Consider the following 18,399-nt stretch of genomic DNA (forward strand, 5'->3'; position numbering starts at 1 on the left):
AGCTGTAAGGAATTGGTGGTGTATTATTAATTGGAAATTTGAATCCATATTTATGGAAACTTGAATTAGAGATAAAATTTACACAACAATTATGATAGAATCACTATAAGTATGGAAATAAATTGTAATTTAAATTTAAATAACACTTACTAAGAAAATCAATATAATTCATAGAAGTAAATACTAACAACCTAACCATTATTTCAGTTTTCAATATAAATGATTTGTTACCATGTTCAACCCGTTTACCAGCTGGTGACAGCCACGAATTCTGTCTTAATCCCTAAGAACATTCTACTATAAATAGGACCTGTAGTCTGCAATTACATTCATTCTATCACAACACTTTTCACTATCATCAAACCATCTTTTCACTGTTTTCAATAAGAATAATATGGAGGCTGTTGATGAATACACACCCTTGAACCTCATTAACGACCAGAAAGCTGAATGGAAAGTAAGAGTTAAGGTCCATATCACCTGTAAGAAAACATATTGGAAAAACCCTAACAATGCATCTTCGTTGGAGATGATACTGGTTGACTACGAGGTATTCTTTGGACTTTCTTAATTTGTTTGATCATTCTTATCTGTACGACTTTATATTGTTCATTTACTAATAAATAACTGACCTATAATACATTATATAATGTTTACTACTGATAGGGGAATAAAATTAGGGCTGCTATTGACAAGCCAGGGATGGCTTACTGGGGTAACACCTTCACAGAAGGTCACCACTTTGAAATGTCAAGTTTTGGTGTTGCCAAACAAGATGACGATGTCCCTCTAATTCCACATGCTTTCAAGATCCATATACTACGGTCAAGTAAGGTTCGCAAAACTGATGCTTTTGACGTCCAGCGAGATGTCTTTCGTGTGGTTAACTATGATGATGTCAATCAAAGGACTTTGAAGTCTGATGAAATTTTTGGTAAGGTTATATACAAATTGGTGATGGGAATACCTTATAATTATTGCAATGGTTTCGATATTGCTTAATTTTAATTTTTGTAAAATCTGTTTTAGATGTGCTTGGAAAGTTAGTGGAACTTAATCCGCTACGTGTTACCCGGAGTAAAGGAATGGACACAAAGTGTATCGAGTTTAAACTCCAAGACCGGAGGTTTTTTAAATATAAATCTCAACTAATTCATTTAAAATTTAAAAATACATTTAAAATACAATGTTGAAAACATGAACCTTTTAGATTTCCTAAAATTGTTCCTATGACTAATCTTTTGTTCTTAATTTTTTGCTTGCATTTTTTCCTTATCGAGGATGCTCTTTTGATTGCAAAGGTAATTTTACACCAATACAGTATCTTTTTTTTTTTTTTTTTTTTTTTTTTTGGAACGGCGAAATACACCAATACAGTATCATTATTTTATAGCATTAACTGTTGTGTTATTGAATCTTATGTATGTACTACACTTCAACAAATGATAAATAACCCTAGCTTTTATATGCATATTTTTTATTTTATAGCCATCCACAGTTGTAATCCGTGGGACAGTCTTAGAAATAGTAAAAAATGATGGATGGTTTGGCTACAAGTGCATGAAATGCACTAGCAAAGTCAATATGAGGTTTTGTGTTGATTCTGAAACTACAATCATGGATTGCGTGAAGTGTCAGGTCGTCGATGATGTTAGTCCCAGGTATAAATTTAAATCTTGAAGTATGCATAGTTGAATTTCACTTATTGTAAACTGACTATTAAAAATCAAATCAACCATTATGTTCAAATTCAGGGTTCGGTTAACATTACGGATAGGGGACAAGAGTGGAAATTGTTATTGTGTGCTTTTCGATTCACAGCTGGCTAGCATGTTGAATAAGTCTGTGAACTGGTTAAACATTCGTGCCAAAAATGTAAGCAAACCGACAGCTACCTATCATGACTCTTTTTCAAATTTGTAACATTATTAACTTATTTATTTCTAATTAATTACAGTGTGGAGATCCAATGGTGTTCCCTATAGAAATACAACAGCTACTGAATAAGAAGTTTGCTTTCATGTTTAAGCTAACTTTGAAAAATCTTGAGTATATAACGTCGGGTTTCACTGTAAGTGATGTAACTGACGAGGAGGATGTTATCAAAGCTTTAGATGATAAACTAAAGTTGAAAGAATGTGAATATGACTTGCTTGAATCTCCACCTGTTTATAGTGCACCAGTCACTTTGAAGGTATCATTTTAATTATGTTAATTGATAGATTCACTTTTAATATTTGGTTGTTTACCAATTAATTAGTTTTTTAGATGTGCCATGTCTTTTAACATATGTCCTTATTGTGTGAAATGTGTTTTCAGGTACCTAAAGTTGAGCCACAGTCTGATTCTGAGGCAGGTGGAAGTACATGGACTCCTTGCAGTGTTGGTAACAAGCGAAAAAGTGAATCTTCGAATGAAGATGGCAACTTTGAAACTCCTACACACTAGTGTTCCATATAGGTGCTCCGGTTCTTTCTAACCACTTATGGGGTTCACGTGTGTTTATAAATGCTAATATCGATTCAATTGTGGACTACACACTAGTGTAAGATATTTGATATCAAATAAAATCATTAAACTTTCATATTGTAACTTCATACAATACTATAACACTAATAGTTATTACAATTCTTAATATAGTCTTCAAGACATTGCTGGAGGAGGTTTAGTTGAAGGACAAAATCCGGGAAACAATGGTGGAATCGTTTTCGTAGATGATTGGAATGATGCACCTCATGTTTGAGACAACAAACGTTCTCTTATCTAAGATTTCAATAAATATTAACAAAAGTGGGTTTAATAATCTCATGCTTTTGTTATTTGAACACATTTCTATTTATTGTTTTTTATTACTTTTATTCGGTAATTTTGGATATTATTAGTTGGTATTGTTGAGAAAAGTGACACCGAATTATAGCAAACCGCTACTCGAAATAATGACAATAAAGGAACACCAAGATTTAACGTGGAAAACCCCAATAGGATAAAAACCACGGGCAAGGAAAGAAACGTTTCACTAATAAGAAAAATAAGAATTACACTCTCTCTAATTACAAGGATAAGTATCAATCTTTATATCTCTTGTAATTAGGAGATTAATACTCACAACTCTCTATTTATCTACTAGAATACAAGATTGAAGAATGAATATTAATTAGGAGATTAATACTCACAATTCTCTATTTATCTACTAGAATACAAGATTGAAGAATGAATATGGGATGTATAAATGAGCTTACATGTTGCTCTATTTATACTAATTCAAGATGGCTAAATGGTAAATATTTAGTAGACAATTTGGTAGGTATAGTATGCCAAGTTTTACCAAGTCTTATACCACAATATACAGGTGTGTTTTTGACTATAGAACTCACCAACCAAGGCCACCATATTTGACAATCTCCCACTTGAAGATTCGATTGAAGCTCAATCAATCTTCACACGATAATCCTTCCTTGCCAATGATGTTGCTTACGTCTCTGCTAGGCCGCATAAGGAACGGCACCAAATAAACTTGTCACGGTTGATTGATTTTGTTAGAAAATCAGCCACATTGTCGTCAGTATGAATTTTCTGCATATCCACGGTTCCTTCTTCCACTTTTTCACGAACGAAGTGATACTGAACTCGTATATGCTTTGTCTTTGAATGAAATGCCGGATTCCTTGCAAGATGCAAGGCACTCTGGTTGTCACAAAATAGAGTGATATACTTTTGTTTGTGCCCGAGTTCCTCCAACAACATTTTCAACCACACTGCCTCTTTAGTAGCTTGAGTAGCTGCTACATATTCTGCCTCTGTTGTTGACGTCGCCACAACTGACTGCAGTTTTGAAACCCAGCTTACTATTCCACCACAAAGTGTGAAAACATATGCAGTGGTAGATTTACTTTTATCGATATCACCTGCATAATCTGAATCAACATACCCTTTGACAATAAATTTCGGTTCCCCATAACATAATGCAACATCTAAGGTTCCCTTGATGTATTTAAGGATCCTCTTTACCGCATTCCAATGCTCTTTACCAGGATTCGCCATGTACCGACTAACTACTCCCACTGCATGTGCAATGTCTGGTCTTGTACATATTATTGCGAACATTAAACTTCCCACTGCTGATGCATACGGTACGCGAGACATCTCCTTTCTCTCGTATTCACTGCTAGGACACATAACGGAGGATAACTTGAGATTAGTAGGAAGTGGGGTTGGGATTGGCTTACTATCTTGCATATTGAAGCGCTGCAAGACTTTCTTCAAATAATTCTTTTGAGAAAGCCAAATCTTCCTATTATCTCTGTCTCGGTGAATTTGCATCCCTAGAATCTTGTTTGCGGCACCCAAGTCTTTCATTTCAAACTCCCTAGCCAATTGAGCCTTCAGCTTATTAATACGATCTTTGTTGGGGCCTGCAACCAACATGGCATCTACATATAACAGCAAAATAACAAAATCATTGTCCCCAAACCTCTTGAAATATGCACAAGGGTCTGCATAAAGTCTGTTATATTCAAGGCTCATTATGAAAGAATCAAATCTCTTGTACCAACATCTCGGCGCCTGTTTGAGACCATACATAGATTTCTTTAACCTGCAAATCAAGTTCTTTTTTCCTTGTAGTTCAAAACCTTCTGGTTGAAGCATATAAATTTCTTCTTCAAGATTTCCATGAAGAAATGCAGTTTTCATATCCAGCTGCTCTAGATGCAAATCAAATGTAGTACACATCGCTAAAACTACTCGAATTGTTGTAAGTCGAACCACAGGAGAAAATATTTCATTAAAGTCTGTACCTTCTTTCTGAGCATATCCTTTAACCACCAGTCTTGCACGATACCGCTCCACTTGATCATCGCCATTTCGCTTGATCTTATACACCCATTTATTTCCAATAGGTTTTCTACCTTTCGGCAATGGCACAAGTTCCCATGTTTTATTTTTATGAAGAGCTTCAATTTCTTCCTGCATAGCCGTCATCCACTGAGATGCATCTGAATGATTCAGTGCCTCGCGAAGAGTTGTTGGCTCTCCTTCCTCTGTTAGAAGACAATATGCAACATTGCTTTCCATAATATAATCTGAGTGCCACCCTGGACGTTTTCGTTCCCGATTAGAAATACGAGTCGCTGGAGCTTCATCAACGACTACTTGATTTTCATCGTGCTCTGGTACTGCTTCAGAAGAATCTTTATGAAATTCATTTCCAACCTGTATCGGTGTAGTTTCTTTTGAAGTGCTAACATCTTCAAGATCTTTGTCTTCTGTAAAGACAACATCTCTGCTTATGACTACTTTGTGGGCAGTGGGGTCCCACAAGCGATACCCCTTAACTCCATCAGCATACCCCAAGAACAAACACTTTCTGGACTTCGGATCCAACTTTGTCGTTTCTTGAGAATTGTACATTACGTACACAGGACTTCCAAATATATGATGGTCAGAATAATCAACTAGTTTTCTATTCCACATCTCCATCGGCGATTTCAACTCAATTGCAGTTGATGGTGACCGATTTATCACGTAACAGGCAGTACTTACTGCTTCTGCCCAGAATGATTTTCCCAAGCTTGCAGTTGCCAACATCTCCCTTGTTCTATCTAACAAGGTTCTGTTCATCCGCTCTGCCACTCCATTTTGTTGAGGAGTGTATGCCGTCGTGAACTGCCTTTTGATACCTTCTTGTTTGCAGAACTTATCAAATTCATCACCAGTGTATTCTCCTCCATTATCCGTCCTTAATCACTTGATCTTTTTACTAGATTCAAGTTCAACACGCGCTTTGTAAACTTTGAAAACTTCAAACACATCTGCCTTCCTCTTGATTGGGTACACCCAACATCTCCTAGTGTAATCATCAATAAATGATACAAAATACTTTGCTCCTCCTAGAGATTGAACTGGTGCTTGCCATACATCAGAGTGAACCAATTCTAGAACCAATTTACTTCTAGAATTTGATGTGTTAAACTTCAGGCGATGCTGCTTGCTGATTACACAATGCTCACAGAAAGGTAGCGATACCTTTGTAAGACGAGGAATAAGATTTCTTTCAACAAGAATCTTCATACCTTGCTCAGTGTAACACCGGCCATTTTTTTTTTTTTTTAAACACAGCGGAAGACTTTATTAGCAAACACAATATAAGTCACGTCATTACCTTAATCTGAGTAATTAAGTTTAAGTTTACACAACGGTGTTACGTTATTACAAAACATTATTTATACAAAAGTCCACATCAGAGTTGGGTTGTCAAACATGTCTCCTGCAACAACACCCATCCCGACTAGCAGTACCTAAACCTGCAAGGGGAGAATATGTGGGGGATTAGCGCACCGCTAAGTGAATGGAATCTATCTAACAGATATAGCTTAAGTCACACACAAGCTATATACTAACAACAACACATGCTAACTATCAACTAGCATACAATAAGACAATACGAGGATCGGCGGCTTGTACGAGCACACGACTCCTAGCTGATCGGACTTGAGTCTACCGATAGTCCCTGCTACTCAATTCACAGTATAGTTATCCAGAAGCAGGGGATGCATCATTCACACTATACTCTACAATCAGTAGCCTATGGACCCAACCTCCCCTAGGCACGGTTGACCTCATACGGACTCTAACCTCTCCTAGGCACGGTTTCGAGTCCCCAGTCTCCCTAGGCCCGACTGGTGTCATTCACACAGTGTACACATAAATCACATACAACATCAGGCATACTATATCATTCTAACATGGCAATTTCTACACTATGCATGGTAAAAGAGTCAACCACAGTAGTATGATATGCTACTTAAACTCTATCCGGAGATAGACCCACTCACCGATCACCAGCTACAGCTCAGTTATCTTACTTCTGAGCTTCTTCCTTGTTCTTATCACCTGAGAACAACACAACGAAGTCAATATACATATCTCAATCAATAGTATAATCAAATCATACTATAAACTAGGTCATAACACCATATATTCATAATTTTATGAATCTACATCATGACTCCATTCAATAATGGCATACAGGTGCGTGCAAAACACGACATACACACTAAAACTCCTTTTCCGACCCAAAAACAGTTTGATCTAGGTTCTTAAAAGTTCACCATTGAAAAGTATTCTTTATTACGATTCTAACGATAGTTTATTCATCAAAAACGGAGTTACGTTTTGAAAGTTACGCCCGTTTCAATTTCATAAAAGTACTGTAGCAAATAGTGACACTGTAGCAAATAGTAACACTGTAGCAACTCGGTACTGTAGCAACTCGGGTACTGTAGCAACTCGGGTACTGTTGCAACTTAACACTGTAGCAACTCGGTACTGTAGCAACTCGGGTACTGTAGCAACTCGGGTACTGTAGCAACTCGGTACTGTAGCAAATAGTGACACTGTAGCGAATAGTAACACTGTAGCAACTCGGGTACTGTAGCAACTCGGGTACTGTAGCAACTCGGGTACTGTAGCAAACTGGGTTTCGAACCAATTTCGCTGATTTTGATGATTTTTTGCCCAAAACTCAAATTTTAAGCGATTTTGAACAAATTTTAAGCATATGGAAGCTACCAAACATATATATAAGCTATTTCTAACATCAATTAAGCATAACAAACACCAAATATGAAGATTCAAGCTTAAAATCACACTTTTATTCAAGAACACAAAAAAACCCATTTATTCAAGAATCAAAGCAAGGATTCAAGTAAACAAACCTGATTAGATGATCACAAGGATGATATGAATCAATCCTTAAAGCCTTACAATCAAATTTCTAGCTTGGAATAATTTAAGATTTGAGAGGAAATAAGTTAGGTACGTACTAGTTTTTGGGAAATAATGTGAAATGGATGGAAATATCTAGATATTACACTTTTATGTGTTAAAAAAATAATACCCCATCACACACGGGTATTTACCAGTTATCTAAAATCTTTCGCACAAGATTAGGTAGCCCAAACGAGGTCCAAATAAAATAAACAAACCTGTTCTGGGACCCTTGTCACAAACTGGTCTTAACCAATTAATAAAATAACACCAATAAAATAATTAAAATAAAAGCACTTAAAACTAAGCATAACCCTAAGGGCAAGATAGACAACTTACAACTAGCTCGGGTTTCAGTCTGTTACAAATCCACCCCCCTTAAGAAGATTCCGTCCTCGGAATCTGGTCTTGGTCAAACAAATGAGGGTAACGGGCCTTCATCAACTCTTCTGTCTCCCACGTAAGATTCGAACCTAAACTGTGTTTCCACTCGATCAACACCATCGGTATCTCTTTATTTCTCAACTTAGTCACCTTTCGGTCAACTACACGGACCGGCTCTTCCACCAATTTCTTATTTAAATCGACCCTTAAATCTTCTAAAGGAAGAAGTTGCGTTTCATCGTTGACTTTACACTTACGAAGATAACATACGTTAAATGTATTATGAATACCGGCTAACTCTGGCGGAAGATCTAACACCACAGTCTGATCATTTAACACTTCACTGATCGGAAACGGACCAATAAATCTAGGTGCTAACTTACCACGTTTACCGAATCTGATAACCCCTTTCCACGGCGAAACTTTTAGATACACTCGTTCACCCACATTAAAGGTTACCGGACGTCTACGCGGATCAGCATACATTTTCTGCCTATCTCTAGCGGCTTTCAACTTTTCTCTCGCAATTGCAACTTTTTCGGCTGTCATTTGAACAATTTCGGGACCTGAAAACTGTTTCTCCCCAGCTTCTAACCAACAAGTCGGAGTTCTGCAACGACGACCGTACAACATTTCATAGGGCGGCATTCCTATGCTCGAATGATATGAATTATTATACGCGAATTCAACCAATGGCAAATGTGTATCCCACGAACCACCATATTCTAACACACAAGCCCTTAACATATCCTCCAAAGTCTGTATCGTTCTTTCACTCTGTCCGTCTGTCTGTGGATGATATGCTGTACTTAAATTCACACGTGTACCCAGATTCTGTTGAAGACTATTCCAAAAATTTGACACAAATCTGGAATCTCTGTCTGAAACAATCGATAACGGCACACCATGATGACTAACTATTTCTTTCACATACAATTCGGCTAACTCACTTAACGAAGCTATCTCACGAGTAGCAAGAAAATGAGCACTTTTAGTTAGACGATCCAGTATTACCCAAATCATATCATGTCTTTTCTGAGTTCGAGGTAATTTGGTCGCAACATCCATCGTTATATGTTCCCATTTCCACTCTAGAATCTGTAACTGACATAACGAACCATAAGGTTTCTGATGTTCTGCCTTCACTTGAGCACATATATGACACTTTTCGACATAACGGGCAATATCTTTTTTCATTGTTCAACGTTCGTTAATCTACTTAAGCCCATAATTACACGGCCAAGTCAAATAATCAGAGTCAAATTCATGTTTCTTCGCCATTCCATATCATAAATTTCACGATCTGTCATCCAATTCAACTCTTTATACAGTCCACTTTTTCCAATTATCCAAAGCTTAGGCAATAGAATTAGTCATCATGCTACAATCTATACCTATTTCCATAAAATTGTCTCGTAAGTCAACAGAACTTCACAGGTTATTCGTCTCATGTCCAGTCACATCACAATCCAATATAGCACAGGACACCTAATTTTCCTTCGACTTCCCAGAAATTCCGTATGATTTATCACAATATACTTCTGTTGGCCAGACACAAGCATATTATCCTAAATCATACCTTCATTCTGAGTTGCTCGTAATGGAAAAATTCTACTTATCTCATTCACTAACTTATGTCTAATCAATCTCCTCAATAAGCATCGGTAATTAATTTAACTACTTTATGACTAATCAATCACAACATCTGTCCAATCATAGTTACTCAAAACATTGTCCATCAAATGCTCAAATATAATCTACCAACATTACTACACACCCAACAAGCATCGAAAATCGCAACATATGTTCATCAATGTCAAAAATACGCTCAACTAGCAGTATCATACATCCGTTTAAGCAAAGGAATTATCCAATCAGCGTAGTCCTCTTTCTATCATATCAGTTACAACAGTGATACTATCATATAATCTCATGTCGACAAAAAAATCCACTACATCAGGGTACCTAACACATCTCTATCAAAGTCACGGTTTTCAATCTCAAAAATTAACCTAAAGGTCACCCTTACCCAACCATGCACATAAGGGTCGCAACTAAGCATACAACAACATAAAACAACAAAATAAATCTTACACTACCATCAAGATTTATCAATCTAAAACACACATATATGTATATATATACAATCATACATATATACAACTAAACAGTACGAGGATTTTGAATCATACCTGCATTCACATCATAATCAACATCTGCATCTACAACCATCTGATAAGCTCTTGCTGTTGCCGTAGGTGGATTCTTTCTTTTCTGCCCAACTGAAGAACCAGAAGATCCACCTACTGATCCCGATTGCGCTCCTGGCCCCGCCCCAGAACCTGATCCTCTTACATACGAACACTGAGATGACCTATGCCCCACTTGATGACATCTCCAACATACATCCTCTTGGAACGAACACATCCGAATCTCGTGTCCCACAATACCACATCTCAAACATCTTTTGGTTGAATCTGAACAAGGACCACTATGAGATGATCTGCAACTATAGCACCAAGAATTCTGACTTGATGCGGACCCACTTTTCTGTTTCAACTTAACAGACTTCTTTGACCTAGAATCCGACTGACTCATCACCTGATCTTGTTGTGGCGTCACATGGCCTTCCATTCTTTTTCTTGCTGTTCTGACATCATCCTCTACCATCTTGGCCATAACAATTGCTTGCGATAACGTTGTTGCCATCCTAACTATTGTTCTGTACTCCCACACCTGATTTGGGAACTGTTGATTAAACTGAGACGGCAACTGATACTGTTGAGGAAACTGATACTGATATGGTAACCATTGCTGTGGTTGGAAAACACTTCCCGTTTGCTGATAATTATTTGTCTGCATCGAATACCCACTAAACATCTGATTCGGTACACTACCACTTGGATTTACTGTTACCTGTCGTTGTTCTAATTCCTTTATTCGATTTTGTGCTTCATTTAACTTACTTTGCAAATCTATTATTTGTTCCTGTGGATCTTCTTCTGACACGTATCCGTCTTCATCTGGGGCTATGAATGTTCTGGGGGCTGACGGACCAGTCGCGTTTCCTGTATTATCTGCCATATCTGCACTACCACAACATCTCACACAAACTCTTAGTGGAAAACAGGTTAGTACCTATCACAACTAACACACGTATATCCTATTTTCACTTAGCCCCCACTCCCACAGACATGTTTGACTTGCCTCAGGGTTTGGGAACAAAATACGCGCACGTATTTGCTGCCAAACCATGCTCTGATACCAACTTGTAACACCGGCCATTTTTTTTTTTTTTAAACACAGCGGAAGACTTTATTAGCAAACACAATATAAGTCACGTCATTACCTTAATCTGAGTAATTAAGTTTAAGTTTACACAACGGTGTTACGTTATTACAAAACATTATTTATACAAAAGTCCACATCAGAGTTGGGTTGTCAAACATGTCTCCTGCAACAACACCCATCCCGACTAGCAGTACCTAAACCTGCAAGGGGAGAATATGTGGGGGATTAGCGCACCGCTAAGTGAATGGAATCTATCTAACAGATATAGCTTAAGTCACACACAAGCTATATACTAACAACAACACATGCTAACTATCAACTAGCATACAATAAGACAATACGAGGATCGGCGGCTTGTACGAGCACACGACTCCTAGCTGATCGGACTTGAGTCTACCGATAGTCCCTGCTACTCAATTCACAGTATAGTTATCCAGAAGCAGGGGATGCATCATTCACACTATACTCTACAATCAGTAGCCTATGGACCCAACCTCCCCTAGGCACGGTTGACCTCATACGGACTCTAACCTCTCCTAGGCACGGTTTCGAGTCCCCAGTCTCCCTAGGCCCGACTGGTGTCATTCACACAGTGTACACATAAATCACATACAACATCAGGCATACTATATCATTCTAACATGGCAATTTCTACACTATGCATGGTAAAAGAGTCAACCACAGTAGTATGATATGCTACTTAAACTCTATCCGGAGATAGACCCACTCACCGATCACCAGCTACAGCTCAGTTATCTTACTTCTGAGCTTCTTCCTTGTTCTTATCACCTGAGAACAACACAACGAAGTCAATATACATATCTCAATCAATAGTATAATCAAATCATACTATAAACTAGGTCATAACACCATATATTCATAATTTTATGAATCTACATCATGACTCCATTCAATAATGGCATACAGGTGCGTGCAAAACACGACATACACACTAAAACTCCTTTTCCGACCCAAAAACAGTTTGATCTAGGTTCTTAAAAGTTCACCATTGAAAAGTATTCTTTATTACGATTCTAACGATAGTTTATTCATCAAAAACGGAGTTACGTTTTGAAAGTTACGCCCGTTTCAATTTCATAAAAGTACTGTAGCAAATAGTGACACTGTAGCAAATAGTAACACTGTAGCAACTCGGTACTGTAGCAACTCGGGCACTGTAGCAACTCGGGCACTGTAGCAACTTAACACTGTAGCAACTCGGTACTGTAGCAACTCGGGTACTGTAGCAACTCGGGTACTGTAGCAACTCGGTACTGTAGCAAATAGTGACACTGTAGCGAATAGTAACACTGTAGCAACTCGGGTACTGTAGCAACTCGGGTACTGTAGCAACTCGGGTACTGTAGCAAACTGGGTTTCGAACCAATTTCGCTGATTTTGATGATTTTTTGCCCAAAACTCAATTTTTAAGCGATTTTGAACAAATTTTAAGCATATGGAAGCTACCAAACATATATATAAGCTATTTCTAACATCAATTAAGCATAACAAACACCAAATATGAAGATTCAAGCTTAAAATCACACTTTTATTCAAGAACACAAAAAAACCCATTTATTCAAGAATCAAAGCAAGGATTCAAGTAAACAAACCTGATTAGATGATCACAAGGATGATATGAATCAATCCTTAAAGCCTTACAATCAAATTTCTAGCTTGGAATAATTTAAGATTTGAGAGGAAATAAGTTAGGTACGTACTAGTTTTTGGGAAATAATGTGAAATGGATGGAAATATCTAGATATTACACTTTTATGTGTTAAAAAAATAATACCCCATCACACACGGGTATTTACCAGTTATCTAAAATCTTTCGCACAAGATTAGGTAGCCCAAACGAGGTCCAAATAAAATAAACAAACCTGTTCTGGGACCCTTGTCACAAACTGGTCTTAACCAATTAATAAAATAACACCAATAAAATAATTAAAATAAAAGCACTTAAAACTAAGCATAACCCTAAGGGCAAGATAGACAACTTACAACTAGCTCGGGTTTCAGTCTGTTACACTCAGACATGTGCCCAAGCTTTTGATGCCATGTCATAGCAACTTTATCACTTGAACTATTCGAAGCAACAGATGCTTCCGATTCCTGTACCGTTTCGCCTTTCAGAATGTATAAATTAGCATCCACCTTTTCTCCTTTCATAAGTACAACCGCGCCTTTCTTGATTATCATGATCTTCTCATGTATCACCATCTTACAACCAAGATCATCCAATTGTCCTAAAGACAATAATTTCTTCTTCAAACCCTCCACGTGTCGCACACCTTGAATAGTACGAACTGTACCATCATGCATCTTCAAAACGATATCTCCAATTCCAATGATCTTTAGTTCATGATCATTGCAACTGTATACAGATCCTCCTGAGATACGTTCATAGTGTTTGAACCATTCTCTTCTAGGGGTCATGTGAAAAGTAGCTCTCGAGTCAAATAACCAGACATCAACAAATGTCTTTCTGCCTTCATTTGCTACCACTGCCTCACTAACCAAAGCAGTCCCATCATCTGAAGTGCTTGCAATATTTCCTTGAGGATTTGAGTTATTTAAACTCCGACAATCCTTCTTCAGGTGACCTTTCTTGCCACAATTGTAGCATGTATAGTTCTTCTTCTTTTTAGACTTCGGTTTACCATGATTGTGACTCCCACTTGGGCCACGTTCCGTTGATCTCCCTCCTGACACCACCAAGGCCTCCACTTGTGTGAACCGGCCTGTTTGTCCTCCTTGTTATTGCGCCGATTTTCTTCTTCTAGAATAGCAGCCGCAACTTCATCATAGACTAGATACTCCGAGAGAACATTATTGGTTAAGTTAATAATGAGTTGATCATACGAGTCAGGTAGACTCTGAAGTAAAAGTTCAGCACGTTCTTTTGGCTCTATATTGCAACTTAATGAAGCGAGTTGAGAAAATAGAGTATTCAAAGAATTAATGTGCTCATTAACTGAAGTAGATTCATTCATGCGTAGCGCATAAAGTTTCCTCTTAAGGAATATCTTGTTGTGGAGTGATTTGGTCTCGTACAATTTTACGAGGTGATCCCAAATCTCTTTCGCCGTCTTCTTTTCTTCTATGCTAGACAAAACGCCATCTGCTAGTGCCAGATGAAGATTTGCGATAGCCTGACCGTCCATCTCTTCCCATTTTTCATCAGTGACTTCGGCGGACCGTCCACTGATGGCCGCCAAACACTTATCCTTTCTCAGGATAGCTTTCATCTTTAGTTTCCATAACGAGAAGTTACTCCCGGTGAACTTTTCAATTTCAAATTTCGTAGACATTGCTATAATTACAATCTTCTTTTCGACAATACTATTTTTCTTGAAATAACACCCAAGGACTTTACCGAGTGAAAATAATCTTACTTATTTTCTGATGTGGACGATCCACTCCCGTGGCAACCACAGAGCATACGATAAGTAGATTAATACACACTAGATATTAGAACCTTAGCTCTTGATACCACTTGTTGAGAAAAGTGACACCGAATTATAGCAAACCGCTAGTAATACTCGAAATAATGACAATAAAGGAACACCAAGATTTAACGTGGAAAACCCCAATAGGGTAAAAACCACGGGCAAGGAAAGAAACGTTTCACTAATAAGAAAAATAGGAATTACACTCTCTCTAATTACAAGGATAAGTATCAATCTTTATATCTCTTGTAATTAGAAGATTAATACTCACAACTCTCTATTTATCTACTAGAATACAAGATTGAAGAATGAATATGGGATGTATAAATGAGCTTACATGTTGCTCTATTTATACTAATTCAAGATGGCTAAATGGTAAATATTTAGTAGACAATTTGGTAGGTATAGTATGCCAAGTTTTACCAAGTCTTATATCACAATATACATGTATGTTTTTGACTATAGAACTCCCCAACCAAGGCCACCATATTTGACAGGTATGCATTTCAATTTGATTTATTAAACCTGCTATTCTTTCATATTCATATGATTATCCTAATTTGAGTTAATTCACAATCAAATGACCAATTATTATTTATTAAAAACTAAATAGGCAATCAATTTAAAAAACAAACATATTTTATTTTAACATTAATTACAGAATTTTGACCTAAAAAACAAGTTGTACAGTAATCGTCTTATGTATCCACAAACAGTGACTCATTAGAACATTATATATAATTTAACCAACTAAAGTTCAAGTAACTAATACTATCCAATATTCTTTTGAAATGCAACCAACTATTGTTTGAACACAAAATTATAAACGTGTTATTTGAACACGTTTATATTTATTGTAACCAACTAATGTAACCAACTATTGTTTTTGATTACTTTTATATGGCGATCAATCCTAAATTTAAAACAATCCAAATCAACATGTAACCTTATCACAATTAAATTTCATGGTTGACTAAAATCAAAAAATTCGTTATTGAGTTTCCAAAAATTGACGTATTTAGAATTAATATACAACATCCAATTAAAGACATAACATCCCCAAAAATTAGCCTTTTACAAATATTTGGATGCAATTATAATATCGAAAAAGATACTGTAAGTCAAAACGTTTACAAAATATCATCCACATTATGACTTGCAATCTCCACAATCTGATCCACATTATAATTATAAATCCATTCTATAAAACCAAAAACATCTACAATTTATTTTCATTGTTTTCATTTCATTTCTCTTACCATAACTAACTTAAGAAAAATGCTTAACACAACAAAGATACATCATAGAATCGTGAATGATAAAAAATCAAATGGAGGAAGACCGATGAAAAACAGGAAGACCATGGTTGAAAAGCAATCAAGTGAAGGAACAAAAAAGAAAGAAAACAAAACCAATGACAAGGAAAAGGTTAGTCATGACATCATTGCTTCCACTTACTCACAAATATATATATATATATATATATATATATATATATATATATATATATATATATATATATATATATATATATATATATATATATATATATATATATATATATATATATATCATTTGTTTAGAAGCATATCAATTTACCGTGCTTTTAAATTATCTATAGGATCTGAAACAGAAACTAAGTCAAAGAGAGGCAAATAAGAGATGCAGGTTGAGAAAAAAGGTTAGTTTCATTGATATCTTTAATTACCCTTAGTTTCATTACTATTGGAGCCTTATTATACAAAGATAGCATTTAGTATTTTATTAATCTTTAATCCTATCTCTTTGTACTATTTTAAAATAAAAGTGACAATAAACAAAAGAACAATAAGTCCAGTGGAAGAATTGTAACGTAAACATATTGTCGTGTATATACCACATATGTGGAAGAATTGTAACGTAAACATATTGTCATGTATATACCACATACGTGGAAGAATTGTAATGTCTTTATGCGATATGTACTACCCATATATTAACCAAATCATTATTTATTGTATATAAATATTTATAAAATTAGGCATATGTAAATGATTTGGAACTAAAGGTTCAACAACTATCAAGACAAATTTAAGTTCAAAAAGATCAACTTACAAAGGTACTTTACAACCTTTATTCATGAATTTTATATAAAAAAAAAACACAACTTTACTTGCTACAATTGTTTATGTATTGTATGACTTTTATATTAACTAATAAATATTACTTCAAATGTTTACAGGAAATCAAGAAAGGGAATTAAAATAGTGGTAAAATTTTGACATGTTTCATTATTGCTTGAATTAACTATATTGTACACAAAAAAATTATAAATTGTATAATTATATGCTGACTGTTTTTTTTTTTTTTTGTCATTAACATATTAATATTTTCAAGATCCACTAAATTTTTCTAAAGTGTATTTGGATTGATTTGAAGAACATCAACAACTAATATATAATTTGCGTAAAGAGATGATGACAAACTTCACTGCCTTTGGTATTGTTCTAATTTTGGATGCTATTTTTGAACATTACAATCAACTATTTAAAATGAAACAATCAGCTGCCAAAGTAAACATCTTCAGCATTATTTATGGTTGTTGGATGCCACCAACAGCGCGTTGTATAATGTGGATCGGTGGTTTTCGTCCTTCTGATGATATTGAGGTAATTATATTAAAATATATTTATAACTTATTTATATGTTTAAAGAATACATTTAACACTTACGAAAACCGTAATCGAAAAATTAATTTCAGTTAACAATTAACCATGTCGAGTTGTTCACTGAACAAAAGAAGAAATTCCTACGATTGAAGGATAATTTGATGAAGCAGGAAAGTGATACTACTAAAGAGTTAGACAGTCTGCAAAAAATTATATCTAATTATTTATCAGGAAATGATTTTGTCAACAAAGGTGATGAATGTGCTATGACAAACTTTTCAAGCCACATGTCAACTTTAACAGGAAAATTTACAATTTTAATCGACATAATGGAAAAGGTAAATAAATATATAGACTATATATCGATAATATAACCAATTGCAAGTAAATAGTCAACTACTAAATTTTGCTATGTTGCTTGTGTAGGCCGATATATTGCTTCAACAGAGTTTAACGGAGATGCGAAGGATAATGAAAGAAACTCAACAAGTTGCGGCAGTGATGACCATAAACGACTACTTCAAACGCTTTTTTACATTGAATAATATCTGGGAAAGTCGTAAAAGCCATAATTAGATCCTAATAAAAAGTATAATATCAAAAATTATTAGAACAATAAATTCAACTTGGTGTTACCAATTAAGGTTTTTTTGAAAACATTTGAATTATAATTATATTTCTTTCAATGTTTGCATTCTACTTATTTTACATCATATATTTTCTTTATCTACAATTGTGCTCTTCATTTGTTTATTATGCATCATTGATGGTTAATATTTGATTGACCTAACACAAATTTTAATTTCTTATAATAATTTATTGCCGAAACCCGCGATTCCGCAGATCTTAAGCTAGTA

The 18,399-nt window shown here is 35.6% G+C and overlaps 2 protein-coding genes across 2 annotated transcripts; both read left to right on the forward strand.

The window, feature by feature from the left end:
- Positions 1-221: 221 nt before the first annotated feature.
- LOC139896349 (uncharacterized) lies at positions 222-1,193 on the forward strand. Its single transcript, XM_071878984.1, has 3 exons — positions 222-550; positions 667-934; positions 1,030-1,193. The coding sequence occupies exons 1-3, from the start codon at positions 395-397 to the stop codon at positions 1,191-1,193; spliced, it is 588 nt and encodes a 195-aa protein (XP_071735085.1). The 5' UTR covers positions 222-394.
- Positions 1,194-17,503: 16,310 nt separating this feature from the next.
- Positions 17,504-18,118, forward strand: LOC139896358 (transcription factor TGA2.1-like). The gene is made up of 3 exons (XM_071878993.1): positions 17,504-17,542; positions 17,635-17,880; positions 17,969-18,118. Exons 1-3 carry the CDS (start codon positions 17,504-17,506, stop codon positions 18,116-18,118), a joined length of 435 nt encoding a protein of 144 aa, XP_071735094.1.
- The last annotated feature ends 281 nt before the right edge of the window (positions 18,119-18,399 follow it).

The sequence above is a fragment of the Rutidosis leptorrhynchoides genome, chromosome 1 (genome assembly GCF_046630445.1).
Source record: "Rutidosis leptorrhynchoides isolate AG116_Rl617_1_P2 chromosome 1, CSIRO_AGI_Rlap_v1, whole genome shotgun sequence".
In the NCBI taxonomy this organism is placed as follows: Eukaryota; Viridiplantae; Streptophyta; class Magnoliopsida; order Asterales; family Asteraceae; genus Rutidosis; species Rutidosis leptorrhynchoides.